At 39.0% G+C, this 18,598-nt stretch overlaps 1 protein-coding gene across 6 annotated transcripts in view; it reads right to left on the reverse strand.

Annotated features, from left to right (window-relative positions):
• Nucleotides 1-624: 624 nt before the first annotated feature.
• arhgef4 (Rho guanine nucleotide exchange factor (GEF) 4) overlaps nucleotides 625-18,598 on the reverse strand; it is an 87,215-nt gene continuing 69,241 nt past the window's right edge. For 4 of the 6 annotated variants that reach the window (XM_079378373.1, XM_079378374.1, XM_079378375.1 and 1 more), the window contains 9 exons: nucleotides 8,781-8,957; nucleotides 7,995-8,189; nucleotides 7,615-7,794; nucleotides 7,293-7,525; nucleotides 6,208-6,337; nucleotides 5,990-6,121; nucleotides 5,651-5,894; nucleotides 3,131-3,208; nucleotides 625-1,675 (listed from right to left, as the gene is read on the reverse strand). In XM_079378373.1, the coding sequence (XP_079234499.1) occupies nucleotides 1,518-1,675; nucleotides 3,131-3,208; nucleotides 5,651-5,894; nucleotides 5,990-6,121; nucleotides 6,208-6,337; nucleotides 7,293-7,525; nucleotides 7,615-7,794; nucleotides 7,995-8,189; nucleotides 8,781-8,957 (1,527 nt within the window). In that variant the 3' untranslated portion in view covers nucleotides 625-1,517. Of the gene's footprint in view, nucleotides 1,676-3,130; nucleotides 3,209-5,650; nucleotides 5,895-5,989; nucleotides 6,122-6,207; nucleotides 6,338-7,292; nucleotides 7,526-7,614; nucleotides 7,795-7,994; nucleotides 8,190-8,780; nucleotides 8,958-11,547; nucleotides 12,274-14,862; nucleotides 15,748-18,598 lie in introns of those variants that run through there. The other 2 variants (XM_079378377.1, XM_079378378.1) reach the window with 2 other exon arrangements.

Genomic DNA, 18,598 nt, shown 5'->3' on the forward strand with positions numbered 1-18,598 from the left:
AAGTATGGTGACCCATACTCGAAATTGGTGCTCTGCGTTTAACCCATCCAAGTGCACACACACAGCAGTGAGTAGTGAACAAATGCACACACACACCGTGAACACACACCCGGAGCAGTGGCCCGGAGCAGTGGGCAGCCATGCTGCGGCGCCCGGGGAGCAGTTGTGGGTTCGGTGCCTTGCTCAAGGGCACCTCAGTCGTGGTATTGAGGGTGGAGAGAGCGCTGGACATTCACTCCCCCCACCTACAATTCCTGCCGGCCGGAGACTCGAACCCGCAACCTTTGGATTACGAGTCCGACTCTCTAACCATTAGGCCACGACTTCCCCTGTTTAATTACCAGCATTCTTCAAAATATCTTCAACAAGTGGAAGGTGAGGCAATGATAACAGGGTTCTGATTAAATAAACTGAAAATATCAAATAAAAGCTTATTCAAAATATGAATAAACGCTATGCTATTATATAAATTATAATAAAATAACACTGGTTGGGCTGCTCTTTAGGAAATACACACTACAGACGTTTTACTTATAGTTGTCTTTGCACATCAAGCTGAAATAGAAAGTCTTTCAACATTAAAAATGTTAAACGTCAGTTTTCCGTTCCCAAATGTCAGATTCATAACACTTACAAATGCTTTTATTAACATACTTTGTTCTGTGGTCAAAGATAATCATACATATTTGACAACTGTCAAACATAGTCTTTAATTTAATAGTACCATTATCTATCAGAATGACAGAGTATTGAGAGTTTTATTTGGGTTGAAAATGTCGAGTTTCACAGCAAATTCATGCAACCCCCATCACAATATCTGGGTCACGTTTGGAATGGCACTTCAAAGAGAAGTTCATTACAGAGAAGTCATTAGGCAGCAGAATCAAATGAGCATACATGAAACACTCATCTGAAACGGTTGAGTACCGATGGGACGTCGTCTACGTTTCATTTCAGAGGCTTCATGAGGAGAAAGTTGGGAGGAGTTGATAGATGCATACACAGACTGACATGATATCGACGGACTTCGAGTGACAGCCTCCAGGAAGTTAATACAGTAATAAATCTCAACACGGTCTACTTTTATCTTGTGCGGAACCCTTGGAAACTTCAAACATCATGATGGGTTACACAAAAGTATCAAATTACATACAAAAGCTAGTAGTTGGGCACTGTGGATAGCTGGCATACATTGAAAACTTGAAAATAAATTAACCAACATAGAAAGAAGTCCTCTCTTCAAGCAGGGCTCATTCGATGAAGCGTGTCCGTACGATGACTTGCAGCAGTAGTCGTGTTAGTGCCGGAAAGTGGAGCGGTTGAGCAGTAGTAGCTGTCTTTTTTGACGTCAATAATAACATAGCGAGAACGCCCTCCCACGATGTTCCACAACGTCTGGGAGCGATGCCGTGATTGTAACCAACCCATAAAGTGCTTTCGCAATTGGACAATAAAAATAAACATGTTACACTGGGATAAAAACACGAGTTCAGGCACAACCGCGAATGTACCGAGTCTCATTTTTTGAACGGTGTCAAGCGTCCAATGTTGTGCCAGAAATTGGAGGTCTTGCGTTTGGGTTCAGCCAACATGATGACCTGCTGCTGGGGCAGGGAGGTGGGAAGCGTGGGGTGCTTCTGACGCAGCAGGAAGTCATAGTAGGGCCTGGTCACAGCTGCGGGGAAGAGGACATAAACAAAGGGTCAGGACCCGAGAGATTTAGGTCATTAGAGAACGGGACACATATGTACACATGGGTTTAGTAGACGAGCTTGTTTTGGTCGTTGGTTCTGCGTGTTTGAGTCAGACCAGTTTAGAGTATGCTAATATTATTGAATGTTATGCTGTAAATGGGTTAAGTGTGTACTTATAAGGGAGGAATGGGTTGCCAGTGAATTACAGAAACTAGATCAGCAAGGCTGGGGTATGGATACAGATTTTCTGATTCGATTCCATTTGATCCTTCATATGAAAGTGATTCTCACCTCAGCTAATGCTGTACATCTTGTGCATTACAAAAATTATTTACCAGATACAATAACTGAATAAAAAAAAAACATTCTCTGTGAACACTTAAATTTTTTTTTCTTATGCAAAACTGCTATTTTTATATTATTATTATAATTAATATTAAAATATTTTAAAAATATGAACTCATATTTTAGTTATAAACTCCCATAAAAGAGTGGCAAATGTTCTTAAAAACAACTGGCTCACAAGAGTCATTTGAATCAGATTGAATCAGTTTGTTCTGCATGTTTATTCACTAAAAATAACCAATTTAAAAGATTCATTTGTTTGTGAATTGGGCTACATTGGTTCTGCTGTGGGTTTTTGATTTGTTTGTGAATCATACTCCATTGTTTGCTCTGTATGTTGATTCACTAAAAATAATCATTTTAAAAGATTCATTCTTTGGGAATCACACTACACTGATTAGTTACTTTGTATGTTGTTAATTCACTTAAAATATCTGGTATAAAAGAGTATTTTGTTCATGAATATGTTTGTGAATCAGACTACACCAGTCATGCTGCATGTTACTGTATGCACCCTTTTTGGACAATTTCTTCTTTTTATTTTATCATATTCAATTCAAACCGCAAACTTTGGTAAATGATGATTTAAATATTGATCATGATTAATCAGAAAACCAATATTTTGACCCAGCCTCAGTTAAATAAGCAGATAAGTCACACTAACACGCTGTAGAATTACCCTGGACTACTCGATCGGCTCTCTACTTTGAGAGGACACCCAAGATATTGCCCTGCGCAGGACCCCAGGGGGCACCCTAACCCCCCGCCCCTGTCTACGCTGAGGGCCTTCAGGGAGGAGAGGTGAAGTTAAGGTGGCCCTGGGAGCCATATGTCCTGAAGGTTCAGAAAAACGTAGGCACTTGGAAGTTTTTGGGTGAAGAAGTGAAGGAGTTCTGAGTGCCAAAAGATGCTGTAAAGCTAATGCTGTTCCAGGGCAAGGTAATAATGAAACACAACACAAACAAGGTCAAACACGTGCTTGTGAACAGATGAACAGCAACCACACATGACACATGATTTCAGTCTCCACACTACATCCTGTATCTCCAGCATATAATAATGACAGAAAAGACAAAACAGCTGAAATTCACCTTTGGGCTTCCCTGCTGGATGACTTTTAGATGCATTCAACATGGCCTGCTTCTTCTGGATCTCTGTGATCGTAAAACCTGTTTGGAAGACAAAACAAAAACATTAATACAATTAATCAACTATGGGGACAGACCAACACTTATGTCATGTACAAACATTATATAAAACTAAACAGATCAGCAAATACGAATACATAAGAAAATATATTTCAAATATGTCATGGCACTGCCAACAGTTTGAATGTGCATTAGTGAAAGTTGCCTCAAGGTTACTATTGTTAACAAAGCTTAAGTACCAAAATAACTGACTGCTATAAATAAAAACTAAACCTTAAGTAAACTAAAAAAATAAATATATAATAAATAATAAATATAGTAAAAAAAAAAATCTAAATATAGTAATATTTTAAAATAAGATACAAAAATGGCTTGAAATGTGAATAAAATTAAAAGGAAAGCTAAAAATATAAAATAAAACAAAAGCACACACATATACATTCATATATATATATATATATATATATATATATATATATATACAGTCCCCTCCATAAGTATAGACAAAATTGCTCTGTTGGCTGTGGAGTCAAGACATTTGCAAATATGATTAAAAGATGAATATGAGACTAAACTACTTTTATTATTATCCGTTTCAACACACACATGTTTTACCAAATAAAAAGAACAGCACTTTTAGAGTTCATCCCACTCATTGATGTGAGCATAAGTATTGGGACAGTTGAACATAAGGCAGATATAAAATATTAAAAACTATTATTTAGTTGCAGATCCCTTGCGCACAATCACAGCAGTGAGTCTGTGACCCATAGACATCACCAGACTCTTGGTCTCATCTTTTGAAAGACTTTTCCCAGCCTTTAATGCAGCCAATCCCAGTTGTTGCCTGTTTTGGGGAGTTTCTGCCTTTACTCTCCTCTTCAGCTGGTGAAATTCATGTTCAATCAGATTTAAATCTGGAGATTGACTTGGGCAATCTAAGACTTTCCATTTCTTTGCCCTTATATATTCCTTGACTGAACTGGCAGGGTGTTTTGGGTCATTGTCCTGATGCAATATGAAGCACTTCCCAATGAATCTGGTGGCATTTTCTTGAATATTGGTAGGCAAGATGGTTTTGTACCCTTCCAAATTCATTCTGCTACTGTCATCATACATTAAGTCATCAGTAAAGTTGAGAGGGCCTGTTCCAGAGGCAGCCATGCATGCCCATGCCATGACACCACCTCCACCATGCTTTACAGAAGAGGCTGTATGCTTGGGATCATTTGCATTTCCCTTTTTTCTCCACATTTTTGCTTTCCCATCACTTAGATAAAGGTTCATCTTTTGTCTCATTGGTCCTTAAACACAGTTCCTAAACTCTTCTGGCTCACCTTTGTGCTTTTTTTGCAAACTCTAATCTTGCCTTTCTATTTTTGGTGCTGGTCAGAGGTTTGCATCTTGCTGTGTAGCATCTGTAATTCTGTGTCAAAGTCTCCTGAGGACAGTAGATTGTCAGAGCAACACCCAGCTTTCTGGAAGTTGTTGGTGATTTTACAGACACATCTTTTATGGTTCATTTTCACAGCTTTTATGATTTGTCTGTCATCAACTACTGTTGTTTTCTCAGCTGATCAGGTAGTTGTTGGTCGCTGGTGGTTTCCAAACTCTTGATTTCTCCATGCCCTTTATTTTTTGCTATAGCTCTAATTGACTTCCTCTTTTCTTTTAGCATCCAAATTGCTTGCTTTTCTCTCAAAGTCAGCACCTTCATCTTCATCCTGGTTTGTGTGTGTTATCATCGAATGAAAGATTCAGAATTCAGAAGTATTGGATATAACTGATGCAACACATTCCCTGTTTTTAATACCTGAAGAATTAATGCAACCGGACACAGCTGATCACTTAGAAAGACCTGTGAGGCAACTGTTCCAATACGTATGCTCACATCAGATAGAGGGATTAAACTCTAAAAGTGCTGAACTTCTTAGCTGATAAAACATCTGTGTTGAATCACCCAATAATAAAATGTGACATTCTGTAGTTTTGTCTCATATTCATCTTTTAATCATATTTGTAAATGTCTTGACTCCACAGCCAACAGAGCAATTTTGTCTTTACTGTTCCAATACTTATGGAGGGCACTGTGTATATATATATATATATATATATATATATATTCTAAATATTATTAAAACTATAGCACATCAATAATATATCATTAATACTAAAATAACTCTGGTTGCCAGGATAGGATGTTATTTACTGGCTTAATTTAAAAGAGCCCAGGCCTTTCTGGTCCCTAGATATGACTGAGGATGTAATTCTAGATGAATATTTATTTTATCATCTGACAGGTGGCAATTGTACATTCAATCACCAAATGATTTCAAGTTGTCATTTACGTTCATTTTTGTTGATGGAGAACAAATGATGCAGGATGACTGTGAAAATAATCCATTTAAAGACTGTGGACAATAAAATCGATGCTTTTATTTGCGCTTCTAAGAGCTTGTTCACCTGTTTCGAGGTCGTGCTGGACCTGTTCCCGTTCATCCGCAAAGGCTCGCAGCCAGCGCTGCTTCTGCTCGGGTTTCTTGGCACACAGAAGGTGGACCTCCTCTCCCCCAGGAGAACATAATTTCAAGGCATTCTTCACACTCACGTTAAAGTCCTTATCCTTCCCATCCTCTACATCCACCACTTGCATCTGATCCATGTCTAACCGACCCTTGTAGTACAGGATGTCCCTCCGAAGCAGATCCTGTGGTGCCAAGCAATTAGAACAATCATATAAAATAACTACTTTAACTCACATAAAAACTGGCATTTAACTCACTGGCATGGCAAGCGACTGACCTTCTTACAGAAAACCAGTTGGTGGTCAAAGAGAAAGAACATTCGCTGCTGGCCTTTGGCCTGTGGCTGGGAGATCTTGGTCAGGTCTCCTGAGAAAATCAGATCAGAGCTTCTGCTCAAGATGTCTTCACCCTAATGAATGGGAAAAGAGCCTGTGAGACCACACAGTCCTGGAGTGAATCAGTGTGAATATTATCCAAGATGCTTGTGTAATTTACCTCCCAGTCCTCTATGGAGCTTTGCCACTGAGCAATTTTGTCAATATTCTCCAGACGCCTCTTTCTCTCATTGATCAGTCTGGCCACATTCTTCATTGCATTTAAGGCAGCTTCCACATCCTTATAATCTCTGAAAAGCAAAATATATGAGATTTGAAATGCCAATTAGCAAAATGTGAATCAAAACATTCAAAACACTGATTCAGCAATTTGTCATCCATTAGTGCTCATGAATTATAGATCTTTTTCCATTAAGTTATTGCATTGACATTTTAAATCTACTGGGCAACAATGTCCATTTGGACCTAATATTTTGAAAAAAGCAGCTTTGCCATCACAGTAATAAATTGTATTTAAAATATTTTCAAATTAAAAACTGAATATATTTTCAGGAGCCATTACTCCAGTCTTCAGTGTCACATGATCTTTCAGAAACCATTTTAACATGCTGATCTGGTGATCAAGAAACATTTCTTATTAGATCTTATACATTCTTCATTTCTTATATTTTATTTCAGGATGAACAGACAGTTCAAAAGAACAGCATTTCATTTAATGACAATGAAAAATAAATCTTTTGTACTTTTTATTTTTTCGATTTGCTGAATAAACTGAACACTAGTAGATGTATCTGTATTTTTATTTAACATATGATGACACTTGATTATCACTGATGCTCAACCAAGTGAAATATCACCAATTATATTCATAAAGTGTGGGGGGAAAGTGTTTAATTTCTTAATTACAGACATGCATATATGCCATACGTTTCAATGCAGTTATTTTGTTGCGAGTGACATGAGTGAAGAGAGAAAATCTGCCTCTCTAGACATGGAGATTTTTAAAGTGTCATCTACACAAATAATTCACATTTTACTAAATGTGCTCATATGTGCTTAATTTCAAGATGTCTATTCAATGCTTGACAATCATTTATATCACATATCAATGCGGACATACAGTACACTCTCAGAAAAACAGTGGAAAAGTTGGTACCCTTTCAAAAGGTACACCTTTATATTAGTATCTTTTGATTGTGTACCCAATTACAGCTTGAGAGTGTAGTAAATGTGTGACCTCATTACCTGTGCTGTGGGTTGGTGTACTTCAGGAGTTCAGCCAGCTGCAGAGGATACTTGCAGATCTTCTGAACAGGAGTAAGCAGGAATCCATCCAGTGAAATGTCGATCATCTTCTGGAGCAGACGACAGGCCTCAAAGAAGAACACATACTTCTTGATCTTCATCAGTTTGGAGAGCTGCACGCAGGCATTGGGGTGGTTGTTGCAATATTCAGAGTAGATCTGAAAGTTTGTTTGCTGGATGGAAAAGAAGTGAAGAGAAGAGAATAAAAATCCAAACCTAAAAACTGCATCCTAAATCTCCGCCTACATGTAAGTCAGCTTACGTGCTCTAAGAAGCAGGAGCCAATCTCGCTGAGGTGAGGATGGTCTTTGTTGAATTTCTTCTCCAAGGCTTTGAGGAACTTCTTTTGGAAACGGTAAAGCTCATCGATGTTCCCAAAGATAGTGCGCAGTTGCTCCTCAGTAAACATATCTGTCCTCTTCCGACACTGTTTTATATAGCCCTGGAAGCCAAAGTGAGTATGTCAAAGGTTTAATGCTATAGTACAGCTATAGTTGGATTATGGAGCAGCTGATATGAATCAGGTCATTCTCTCAGCATGTAAACAGAGAGCCGAGTGACTCTATAGACACTGTAATGCTCTGAAACAAGATGCACATGCTGAAGTAGAACCGATCGATCAGAGCCATGTGGCAAACTGACCTCACAGATGTCCTTTAGGTGTTTGATGTAATCCCTCTCTGTGCTCATGATCTCATTGATGACGTTGGCTCTCATCTGCTCCTTGCAGGGCAGACCGGGCCCTAAGGGGCCCCCCATGCTGGCCCCACCCCCCTCCGAGGCCCCATCCAGATGGGCTAAGTATTCCTCCATGGGTTCATCTTGGTTCACCCGTAACTACCAATAACAAATAGGTTAATACTGTCAGGATTTACTAAAGACACAGTGAAAAATTAGCTATGAAAAGGTACATGAACAGTTATTTTTGTGGCTGACCTAACTGCATATGCAGATACAAAATTTATGGGAGGAGAGTATTTAAATAAATCATGCAACGCAATTTAATAAGATCTGCAGTAGTCAATTTACTGGTATTTGCGCCATTATTTAACACTTCAAAAAAGCATGTCTTAACCCAATTTGTGCTTGAAATGGCTGCAATAACTTGCACTGCTCTTGGTTGATTGCGTTGTTTCATTATGGAAATGATCTGACTGCGTCTGTGTTCATTAATTTCCACATTGTCATCAGATCACCTGCAAAACTTTCCACTCCCGTCAGCGCTCTTATGGGATTGCGTCTTATGGGATTCCTCAAGCATGTAAATCTGGTCCTAAATGTTCACTGTGCAGTGGCTTTTACCAATGTATTTGGCAAAAAGAACACTGGTGCACTGATGACCCCTCATTCTAGTCTAATGTAATAGCGATGACATAATGTGACAGTAATCCAATTTTTGTTATGAGCGGGAAATCTATTCTCCTTTACCCGAACAAAGCTGGCAGGGAACCAGCCCTCGCTGTCCAGCACCCGGCCCCACCACCACTCCTTGTTTGTGGCGTCCACTACTTCGATGACATCTCCAGCTTTGAAGCCCAGCTCCTGGTCGTCCATGGTGACGTGGTCCCATAGAGCCTCCGCGCACACGCTGCCATCACTGATCAGCTATTGACACACAAGATGAAGGAAAAACAGAATGACAAATCATTGCCTGTATAATGTAACTCATCATATTAAAGCAGAAACTACTTTAACATGAGTATAATAGCAAATATGTATGTAAATGAAAAGTAATAAGCCACGGTTGCATTTCATTTCATTGTTTAATTTCATATATGTCACTAGTACATGGAAATTCTTACACTTGTTTGTTCTTGCTGTTTAATACACATTGTACAGCAACATGCACTTTACATTGGATCTGAAAAATATATTGAATATTTACAATTTATCTGTTAGGATTTTGCAGGTGTTAAAATATACAACACTATTGTGAGGGTTTGAATGCACTTCTTATTTTAAGTTTTGAATGACATTTGTAATAGATTCTCTAAAAGTTGCAAAATGTAATTATTATTCCATTTATTGATGTAGTGTGTGTTGATTTTTTATTTATTTATTGTTTTAAGTTCACCTAAACTAAATGTTCTGTAATTGTTAATACATGAAATAAAAACAACGTGATAATGTGAAGTTTTAGGCCTGGTTTTCAATTATACTATGATGTTGGACGGCTATAATTACTCATTATATCCCCAAGAGAAAATGTGTGTGAGTGTGTGAGTGTGTGTGAGTGAGTGAGTGAGCGAGTGAGTGAGTGAGCGAGTGAGTGAGTGAGTGAGTGAGTGAGTGTGTAAAACTGAGTTATCTGTTTTTGCAAATAATCTCTTCATATATATATGTATGTATGTATATATATATATATATATATATATATATATATATATATATATACACACACACATACTTTTACTTACTTTTGTCATTTAGCAGACGCTTGTCCAAAGCGACTTACAAATAAGAAAAAGTAACTAAAACTAAAAAGTTAAAACGCACGTTAAACTTGTAAATCATTTGTTTATTTATTCTTATTTTTTATGTCTTTTTGGAGAAGTTTCGAAATTGCAGGCGAGATATTGAAACTTTTCCTTGATGACATTTGTTGTCATCATGACATCCAGTGAGCGTATGACGTTTGACATAATCGGGCGACATTTCACCGCTAATATTTTATTTTTTTTTGTTTTGTTTTGCTATCACTTATATTATGGCAATTTGTCTTATAGCAGTGCCCAGTGTATACATTTATTTGTGGCGGCTTGTCACAATATCAAAACTGACCGCTACAAATAAATTTTACAAAAGGCTTATACTTCGGTGAATAAACTGAGCACTGCGCGTTTCAAAAATAAAATGCTGCGCGGGTGTTTTTATATGAATGTATCTTTTAAAAGAACCGTCCGTTTTCTTCAGAAAAGCTTTGATGCCAATTTTCATTTGGTCTTTCCTGTAATGGCTGATAAAGTAGCGCTTATTTGATTACAGTCGTTACCGGGGAAACAGCTATATATCACGCTCCAACAGCGCCTCCTGCTGGCAGAGAATCAACTTGCATTTGCTAGTCTGCGGGAAACACTGGTGTCTGTCAGCAAACATAAACAAAAAAGCATGCTTCAGAACTGTTTTGAGAAGGTGCTTAAGTTTTGAGCCATGTATTACTATGAATTAGGCTACTACTACTACTCTTACTATCTGGTGCCCTGCAATAACCATTTATGCAAACTCTCTTTTGATATAAAGGGAAAAAAAGAGAAAATCGGCCCAAAAAATCAGCATCATACATCGGCCATAGGCTGCCCTGATTTCTAAATATCTGCATTGGCCAGAGAAAAAACATTATAGGTCGACTTCTACTGCTGACACTTAAATTAATTGTTTTGCCACTTTTGCACTTGTTATTAACGTATTTTGAATGCAAAGGGAACCTTTTTTTTTAAAAGAGTGTTTATTTGTTATATGTTATGTATGTTTATTAAAAACACGTTTTGTAATAACCAATTGTTCCGGACCTTTGACACTGATGAAAATTCAGATTTGGACCTTTGAATGTAGACTTTGAGAACCCCTGCTATCTACCCACATATTTAAGAAAATAAAGAAATTAAATAAAATTGACACATGCATATAACAACATTTCAATAATAAACATATAAATGAAAAAATTAAATAAAAAGCGATACTACTATCACACACACACACATATATATATATATATATATATATACATACACACACACATATATATATATATATATATATATATATATATATATACACACACACACACACACATATATATATATATATATATATATATATACATACACACACACACACACACATATATATATATATATATATATATATATATATATATATATATATATATATATATATATATATATATATATATATATATATATACACACACACACATATCCCCGGGCGCCGCAGCATTGGCTGCCCACTGCTCTGGGTGTATTTTTCACTAGTGTGTGTACACTCGGATGGGTTAAATACAGAGCACAAATTCCGAGTATGGTTCACCATACTGGGGTCGACAATATAATTGGCCCGGTGGCCCGGACGTACTTTTAAAACCGTCAGGGCCACCAGATCGCTCCAACTACTAGCCCGGTGGGGCCAGTAAAAATAATGCCTCGATTAAAAAAAAGTCTAATTTCACATTAATTACCTGTGGTTCTGTGTTTTGATTTCTGTTTAATCGTCTCGGTAACCACCGCTAACACGTTACGTGATCCCGACAGCCTTACGCTCCGTCTGCACCGCCTTGCTCGCTCCCGCCAAACGCCGGGTAAAAAAGAGAAGGCAAGGAAGAGAAAATCACCAGAGGAATTGAGGGAAAGCGAAAGGGAATACGAAAAGAAAAGGCAGAGAAAGTTTCAGCCCCAGTGGCGAGACCGCTGGAATTGGCTGGGCTTAGGGGTGTGCGATATGACGATTTTTGATCGTGGACGATAAAAATGTCTCCACGATCTGCTTTTGAAGAAATATGGTAGTATCGTGCTACAGCACACATTCTGTCAAATACAGTTCTGGTGCCTCCGTCTCTATGTACTGTACAACACGACATACAGCGGCAGAGTTACTCTGACAGGACACTGCACTTATTCGCGATCGCAAAAGTACATTATTTGCACACAAGCCTTGCTGGTTAAATGTTTAATTCGCGCGCTGGTCTGCGCTTTTTCTGAGCACATACACCTGAAGCACGCGTGCTAAAAAGCCTGTCTAACAGCTCCTGATTACTCAACTAACTCATCTTTTGCGCTAATACTGTCAAAACACACAAGGTTTACATACAGACTCAGTTGGTTATCTCTAAAATGAAAGTAAATAGTTAAGAGAGAAACGGATGCGTGCCTGTACTGTATATTAGATGCGTGCAGCTCTTAAAGGGACAGGACAATAAACATGCTGTCGACTGTCATTAAAGGGATAGTTCACCCTAAAATTTAATTTCTGTCATTATTTACTCACTCACATGTTGTCCCAAACCTCTAATAATTTCTTGTGCTGAACCCAAAATAAGATATTTTGAAGAATGAGGGTAACCAAACAGTTGCTGGTCCACATTGGCTTTGATAGGAAAGAAAAATCCTATGGAAGTCACTGTGGACCAGCAACTGTTTGGTTTTCCACCTTCTTCAAAATAGCATTTATGTTCAGCAGAAGAAAGAAACTCATTCAGGTTTAAAACAATTTGAGTAAATGATGGTATAAAAATAAAACATTATGACAGAATTGACAGACAGATGACAGAATATTTATTTTTGGGGGAACTATTCATTTAACGTTAACAAAACAACAAAACACAGAGAAAAATCACTCACTATTCTTGACTGAAAAACTTTAATACATTTGCTTTAGGAATCAGTCTATCTAGTGTTTTATTTTTATATTTGTTCATTCAATTTCATTGAATGCTCTGCTAAATACACCTATTGTACCTGAAAATAAAGCACTGTTTGTTTTATTTGTATATTATGTGTATTTGTAATGTGTATCTTTGTTCTTATTAAAAAATAAGAAAGATAGAATGATGACAAAGATTTTTATCTTCGCCCACTTTGACCTAAATATCTGTCATGTCTTTTTTTTGTTTTTTGTTACCTTGAAAGGCTTTGTCTTTCTAGTTTGGCTGTAATGCTCAGACAACTTGTAAAACCAACATGACAAAGAATCGTCATAAAATCGTGAATCGTGATATTTCTAAAAAAAAATCGTGATATGATATTTTTCCCGTATCGCCCACCCCTAGCTGGGCTACGATCAAGAAAAAAAAGAGGTTTACTGTGAGCTCTGCAGATCAATGCCCACATATGCAGACAAGTAAGTTAGAGAAAAGTTAACGTGTATGAAACCTATGGTATGAACATAATATAATGAATTGCTGTGTGACTACGGAGAATGAATCCTATGCAATAGGTTTATTTGCACTTGTTTCATGTTTTTGCACAGTTTTGCTGCACTTTGCACTAAACCTACCTTAAAAAAAATAAATGTTATTCATGTTGTTAAAGCAAACTGTTCTTTTTCGTGATTATTGGGATCAATACCCGACGCGTTGACCTGGGCCAGTGAACTTCAAAAGACACTGGCCCGGAGGGCCAGTGGCAAATTTCCCTTATTGTCTACCCCTGCCATACTTGGCCACCCCCCCACCCCTCCTCTTTTATATATATATATATATACGCTGCAAAAAAATAAATAAATACAATTTTTTTTAAATACTTTGTAACAACACAGAGCATTCAATTTCACTGCCTGTTTTAGTATCTCAATGGCATAATGTGTTATCATGCAATGATATACAACCCTTCATTCTGTGCACTCAACCAAAATCAAAATGCAATGTATCACTGGAGAAAGAATTACCAAATTAAGGCTTTTCTGTCTGCAGTCTGCTTTTTCCTTGAGTGGACATTTTAAGTTTCCGCTTTCTGCTTGCAAGGATTGATTTGGCAAAGTAAACAAAAAAGCGGGGTAATATATTGCCACACTGTTCAGCTTGGCTACAGAGAAAATGATATTCTTGATCCTGGCAAGATTAACAGCCTCCATCAAACCATCTCTGCTGCACAGCTAAGCGTGATCTATCAGAGCTGATGTAATAATCACACTCTGTTCACACTCTCACAGCGCCGATGGACTCGAAAGCTGAATATACACCCCCTGAATCCAGAGCCCAGCATTCTCATCACTACATGTGCCTATGTACCCTGTTGCCTAGCGACACACCCACATACTTTCCCATGTGCCTCCTCTTCACGGCCTGTGAGTTACAGCTTCTTGGTTTGTTCAAATATGATCAGAAACAGCCCTGGCACATACTGTACAAACATCCAAAAAAACTAATGAAAATCATGAATGATCATGAATGCATAAGGTTTTTAAAACCAGTCTGGATGTTCTAGTATCCAAATATTTCCAGAATACCATTTTTGCTGAGCCAAACCATGCCAATGTTCATTGGTTGATTTTCCGATTTGTTTCCTTCTGAATATTTATTCCTCACCAAGACACCATGCTGCTCTACTAAACTATAACCCCACTATAACCTGTCAAGCTCACCAGTGTGACCTCTTTTTTTTGCTCACCAGTGGAAGGGTTGTGCAGATCCCTCTGGGACAAAGTCTGGCATAAAAGAAAGCCTCACATAGGCCAAAAACACCATGTTTGTTGTGCTCGTTAGTCAGAATCAAAGCATACAGATCCATAAGTTGACGGTTACACAACAAAACAAGCACAGTCGTTCAAAGTCTCCCACACATAAAACCCAAACCTACCTGCAGAAGCAGACAAAACGTCTGAAGATGCCCTCAGATGACTTCAAAGATGAAATCAAAGCCTGACCCCTAGAAGCCACTCAAGAGTGGTTACATTTGCTGTTGTCCCAGCATATTACTTCTGGCTGAACGCCACCAACCACACACACACACACACACACACACACACACACACACACAGTCACACCCATTCCGGTTACCTGCACTGTGATGTCTGCATCCACGAGTGAGCGAGAGGGACCAAATTCCCCTCCTCCTCCTCCTCCTCGTCTTCCTCTCCACCCCTCCCTCTCTCTTTCTCTTCACTGCGGCTGCGCGCTACTGGAAGGCCAGCAGGAACATCAGCACTACGTTGATGATGACCAGCATCATCATGATGACGAACACCACCACCTTCTGGGCCTCCGGGCTGAGGTTGCACCGCAACAGGAAGTGAGCCATGCCCTGCCGAGACGTCGTTCTCTGGCCTCCGCGAGCCATGGCGCCGGAAATCCCCTCGCCTAGAGATCTATGTGCGGACGCTCGATGGCGCACGGTTTGCCGGCCGGATGCGCTCAGTGTTCGCGGTGAAACGTGAGGGGGAGGGGGAAGAGCCTCCACGTCCACAGCTACCTGCTCACTTCCTTTCCGTTCCCTTCTCGTTCTTTCTCTCTTTCTCTCGCGTGCGCGTTATCTTCCTCCTCCTCGTCCCTCACTCCCCTCGGATCTTTCCCCGCGCACTGCTGATGTCAGGAGCAGGGGTGGATGTATCTCTCCGCCTCCATGTATTCGTCTCCTTCTGTGCTATTTTGTGCCCCTTCCTGTCTGTTTTTCTCCTTCGATGCCTCCCCCTCGTTCTCGTCCCTCGTCCTCCAGCTCTGCTTAAACACACGGCCGTGTCAGTTCCCTTGGATCTGATTAACGCACTTGAAATCCCTTCTCTTTTCACCGTCTCTTTTGCAAAACGCAAAGCTGAGAGGCGGAAATGGTTGCTGCATCTGTGTTTAGCGGCTCTAGCAAAAAACATCCATCCATCTCCCAGAATTGACTTCTGTTTTTGCTACTGTTTTTTTTTTTTTCCTCTCATCCTTCCCAGCCAATCGGATGGCGGTGCTGTGAAGTGTATCCAGGATACCAGAGTAGCGGAGGCCGGCCTTAGCGGCAGCAGGAGGGAGGGATGCGAGAGGATGCAGCACAATACATCCTTTCTATCCTGGCGCTTCTCCATTGGCCGAGCCGCCCGCCCGTCAGCTGCACTTCCCGTGTACAAGCGAGCACGTCCTGCGCATCTTCTCGAAGCAGTGCTACGGTGACGGTAATGCTGCTGGAGATATTAATTAAAGACTGCATGAGGTGCTAAACACCTCTTGAGCTTTCATTTCCTGACCAGGGCCGGTATCAGTCAGGTAGAATTAATGCAGTCATCCTCACTCGTCTCGTTCCCGTGCATCAATTTGTGCACAGCTAATGGGATTAGTGAAGGCTTCTGATTCCACTAACCTGCTGTTCTCGCTCTCTCTCTCGGCCACAGAGCCCCATTCCCACTGTCACAGTGTCACACAGCACGATACTTCCTTTTAAATCAGCAGCTGTGCCTTTTTGACACACACACAAGCAAAACAATCACTCAATCTCCTCAATACTGAAACAAGCTGTTCCCCCATCACAAGAAATTAACAATAAAACTAGATTTTATATTTTCAGTGGAAAATATATTTCTGTCATGACATTTGTCGGATGATTTTAGCATGGTAATGGATATGACAATGTTACTGTATTTGATGTTATCGGAATAGATCTGCTATGTTGCTGCTGTTGTAGATTATTGCTGCTTCTGCAATGCAAGTGCAAGAACTTGCTACTGCCAATACATGTATACGCCAATACGATGCTGTGAGTAGCATATCTAATAGCCTGTAGCAGATCTATACAGGTGGAGCTGGGGAGGTGGAGGGTTTCAGAGGACTCTGAAAGTGCACATGCTGCGAACTGCTCTAGTGAACTCTAACCAGCCATTTAAATGTTAAGCAGTAAGCTCACTAGCTGCGTACGCAACATGAACCAATCAGCTTGTGCCAAGCAGTTAAGTGTTGTGAATATCATCAATCTGCATTAAAGACCCATCACCTGTGCCATCTAGAGTTTCATGACAGAACATGCCATTTCACTGAGAGTTGTGCCTATGTAAAACTTTTTTGCAGGTTGATGCTATGCAGTACCTAAGGTGTTCTAAATGGTTTTTAATGTGTTGCTATGCCATTGATAAGGTGTTCTGGGTGGCTGCACTGCAAAACGGCTAACAATCAGTATCTTTGTCTTGTTTTTTAGTAAAAATATTCTTAAATATCTTTGAAACAATATAAACTGGAAGCAAAATAAGTGCAAAACAAGCTAATGGCTTGAATTAAAATTTTCTTACTCCTTTATTTCTCTTTTCTGAAGCTTATTGTTTTTTTCAGTCAGCATGAAATGGAAAATCATTTCATTTTGATCTACTGTATTTTCAAAATGCATTTTATTGATTTAACATGTCATCTATGCATGCGTTTTATTTTGTACAATTTTTTTACCTTGTAATTTTTTGGTCAAAATGCCATAACTGGATCTTTCCTGTATGGGACATATACCGGACTCTAGTCATTTAGTCCACATAAACTCCCATTCTTACAACCGGCTGCAAGTTTCCATTCATATCTGCCTCCATCCAGTCAACAAACAATGGATAGAACCAAATCTATTATAATCCATTCTACTCAAATGTATGTCACACTACAGAAGAAAAGGTCTGTTGCTACTTCCGATTTATTAAATAAATGTATTGAGGTTTACGCTTAAAACAATGAAAATGTTAGATATTTTTAATGACAGATTTAGATTAAAAAAAAAAATATATATATATATATATATATATATATATAATATATAATGTTACATTAACAAACCATTAACAATGACTTTTGCCTTAATAAACACCCAATTTGTAGCATTTTACTAATTAATAAGGTAGTTGTTAAGTTTAGTTATTGGGTAGGATTATGGATGTAGAATATGGTCATGCAGAACATGTGCTTTATAAGCACTAATAAACAGCCAATATGTTAATAATAAGCAATAAGTTCATAGTGAGAATTGGTCCCTATACTACAGTGTTACCATATATGTTTTGCAGTAAACTAGGCTACTGTGGGTTTTTGCTTAGTGGCCAAAATCTCTACTGGTGTATCATTCATGTCTGTAGCACGAACAGTGCAGGACAAGCTACCCACTAAAATGTAATACTCGGGGTTCTTCAAATGTCTGAGCAATAGTAACAGTTATAACAGTGAATAGTAACTTAGCTCCCTTTTAAAACAATGACACTATCATTTTGCCTGTTTATTATTTACTGGATTCTATACCAGGACAGAAGGGCTGAAAACAATAACAACAGCATCAGCACAGGGCTTCTGTGCAGCTCAGTGCACATCAAGTTCCCAGAGGCCCGGCTGTTGATTAGATTTTTCTGCTGTTTCTAACTAAAATGCTGAATGGAGTTACTGAGCGGCATTCGAAAATGATCCCAAACAGTCATAAATCAAACTCTGACACTCTGCATATTCTCTGAAATTCAGCATCTTCCTACAACATGGATTCATCTTCAGTCATGCTGAAGATGATGGGAGAAGTATCGTGGCGGCAAGTCATTCTGCTGGTCTCAGGCCTCAGGAGAGGAACAGATGGATAGTAGACTATTAAAAACAATGACTGAATTCCAACATGTTTAAACACTGAATCAAGAGCACAGCAACATACTCAGCTACAGTAGTGCCTTGAAAGCCTGTCTGAAACCAGTTATCTTTATACAAAAACACAGTTTGTTTTGGCTCTGTAAGGCCTTGGGTTTCAAACACAGATGCAAACGAACATGCTTCTGATGGATGTCTTGCCACTGACAGAGAAACGAGCACAATCTGTGAA

This window comes from Barbus barbus, assembly GCF_936440315.1.
Source record: "Barbus barbus genome assembly, chromosome: 26".
Lineage (NCBI taxonomy): Eukaryota > Metazoa > Chordata > Actinopteri > Cypriniformes > Cyprinidae > Barbus > Barbus barbus.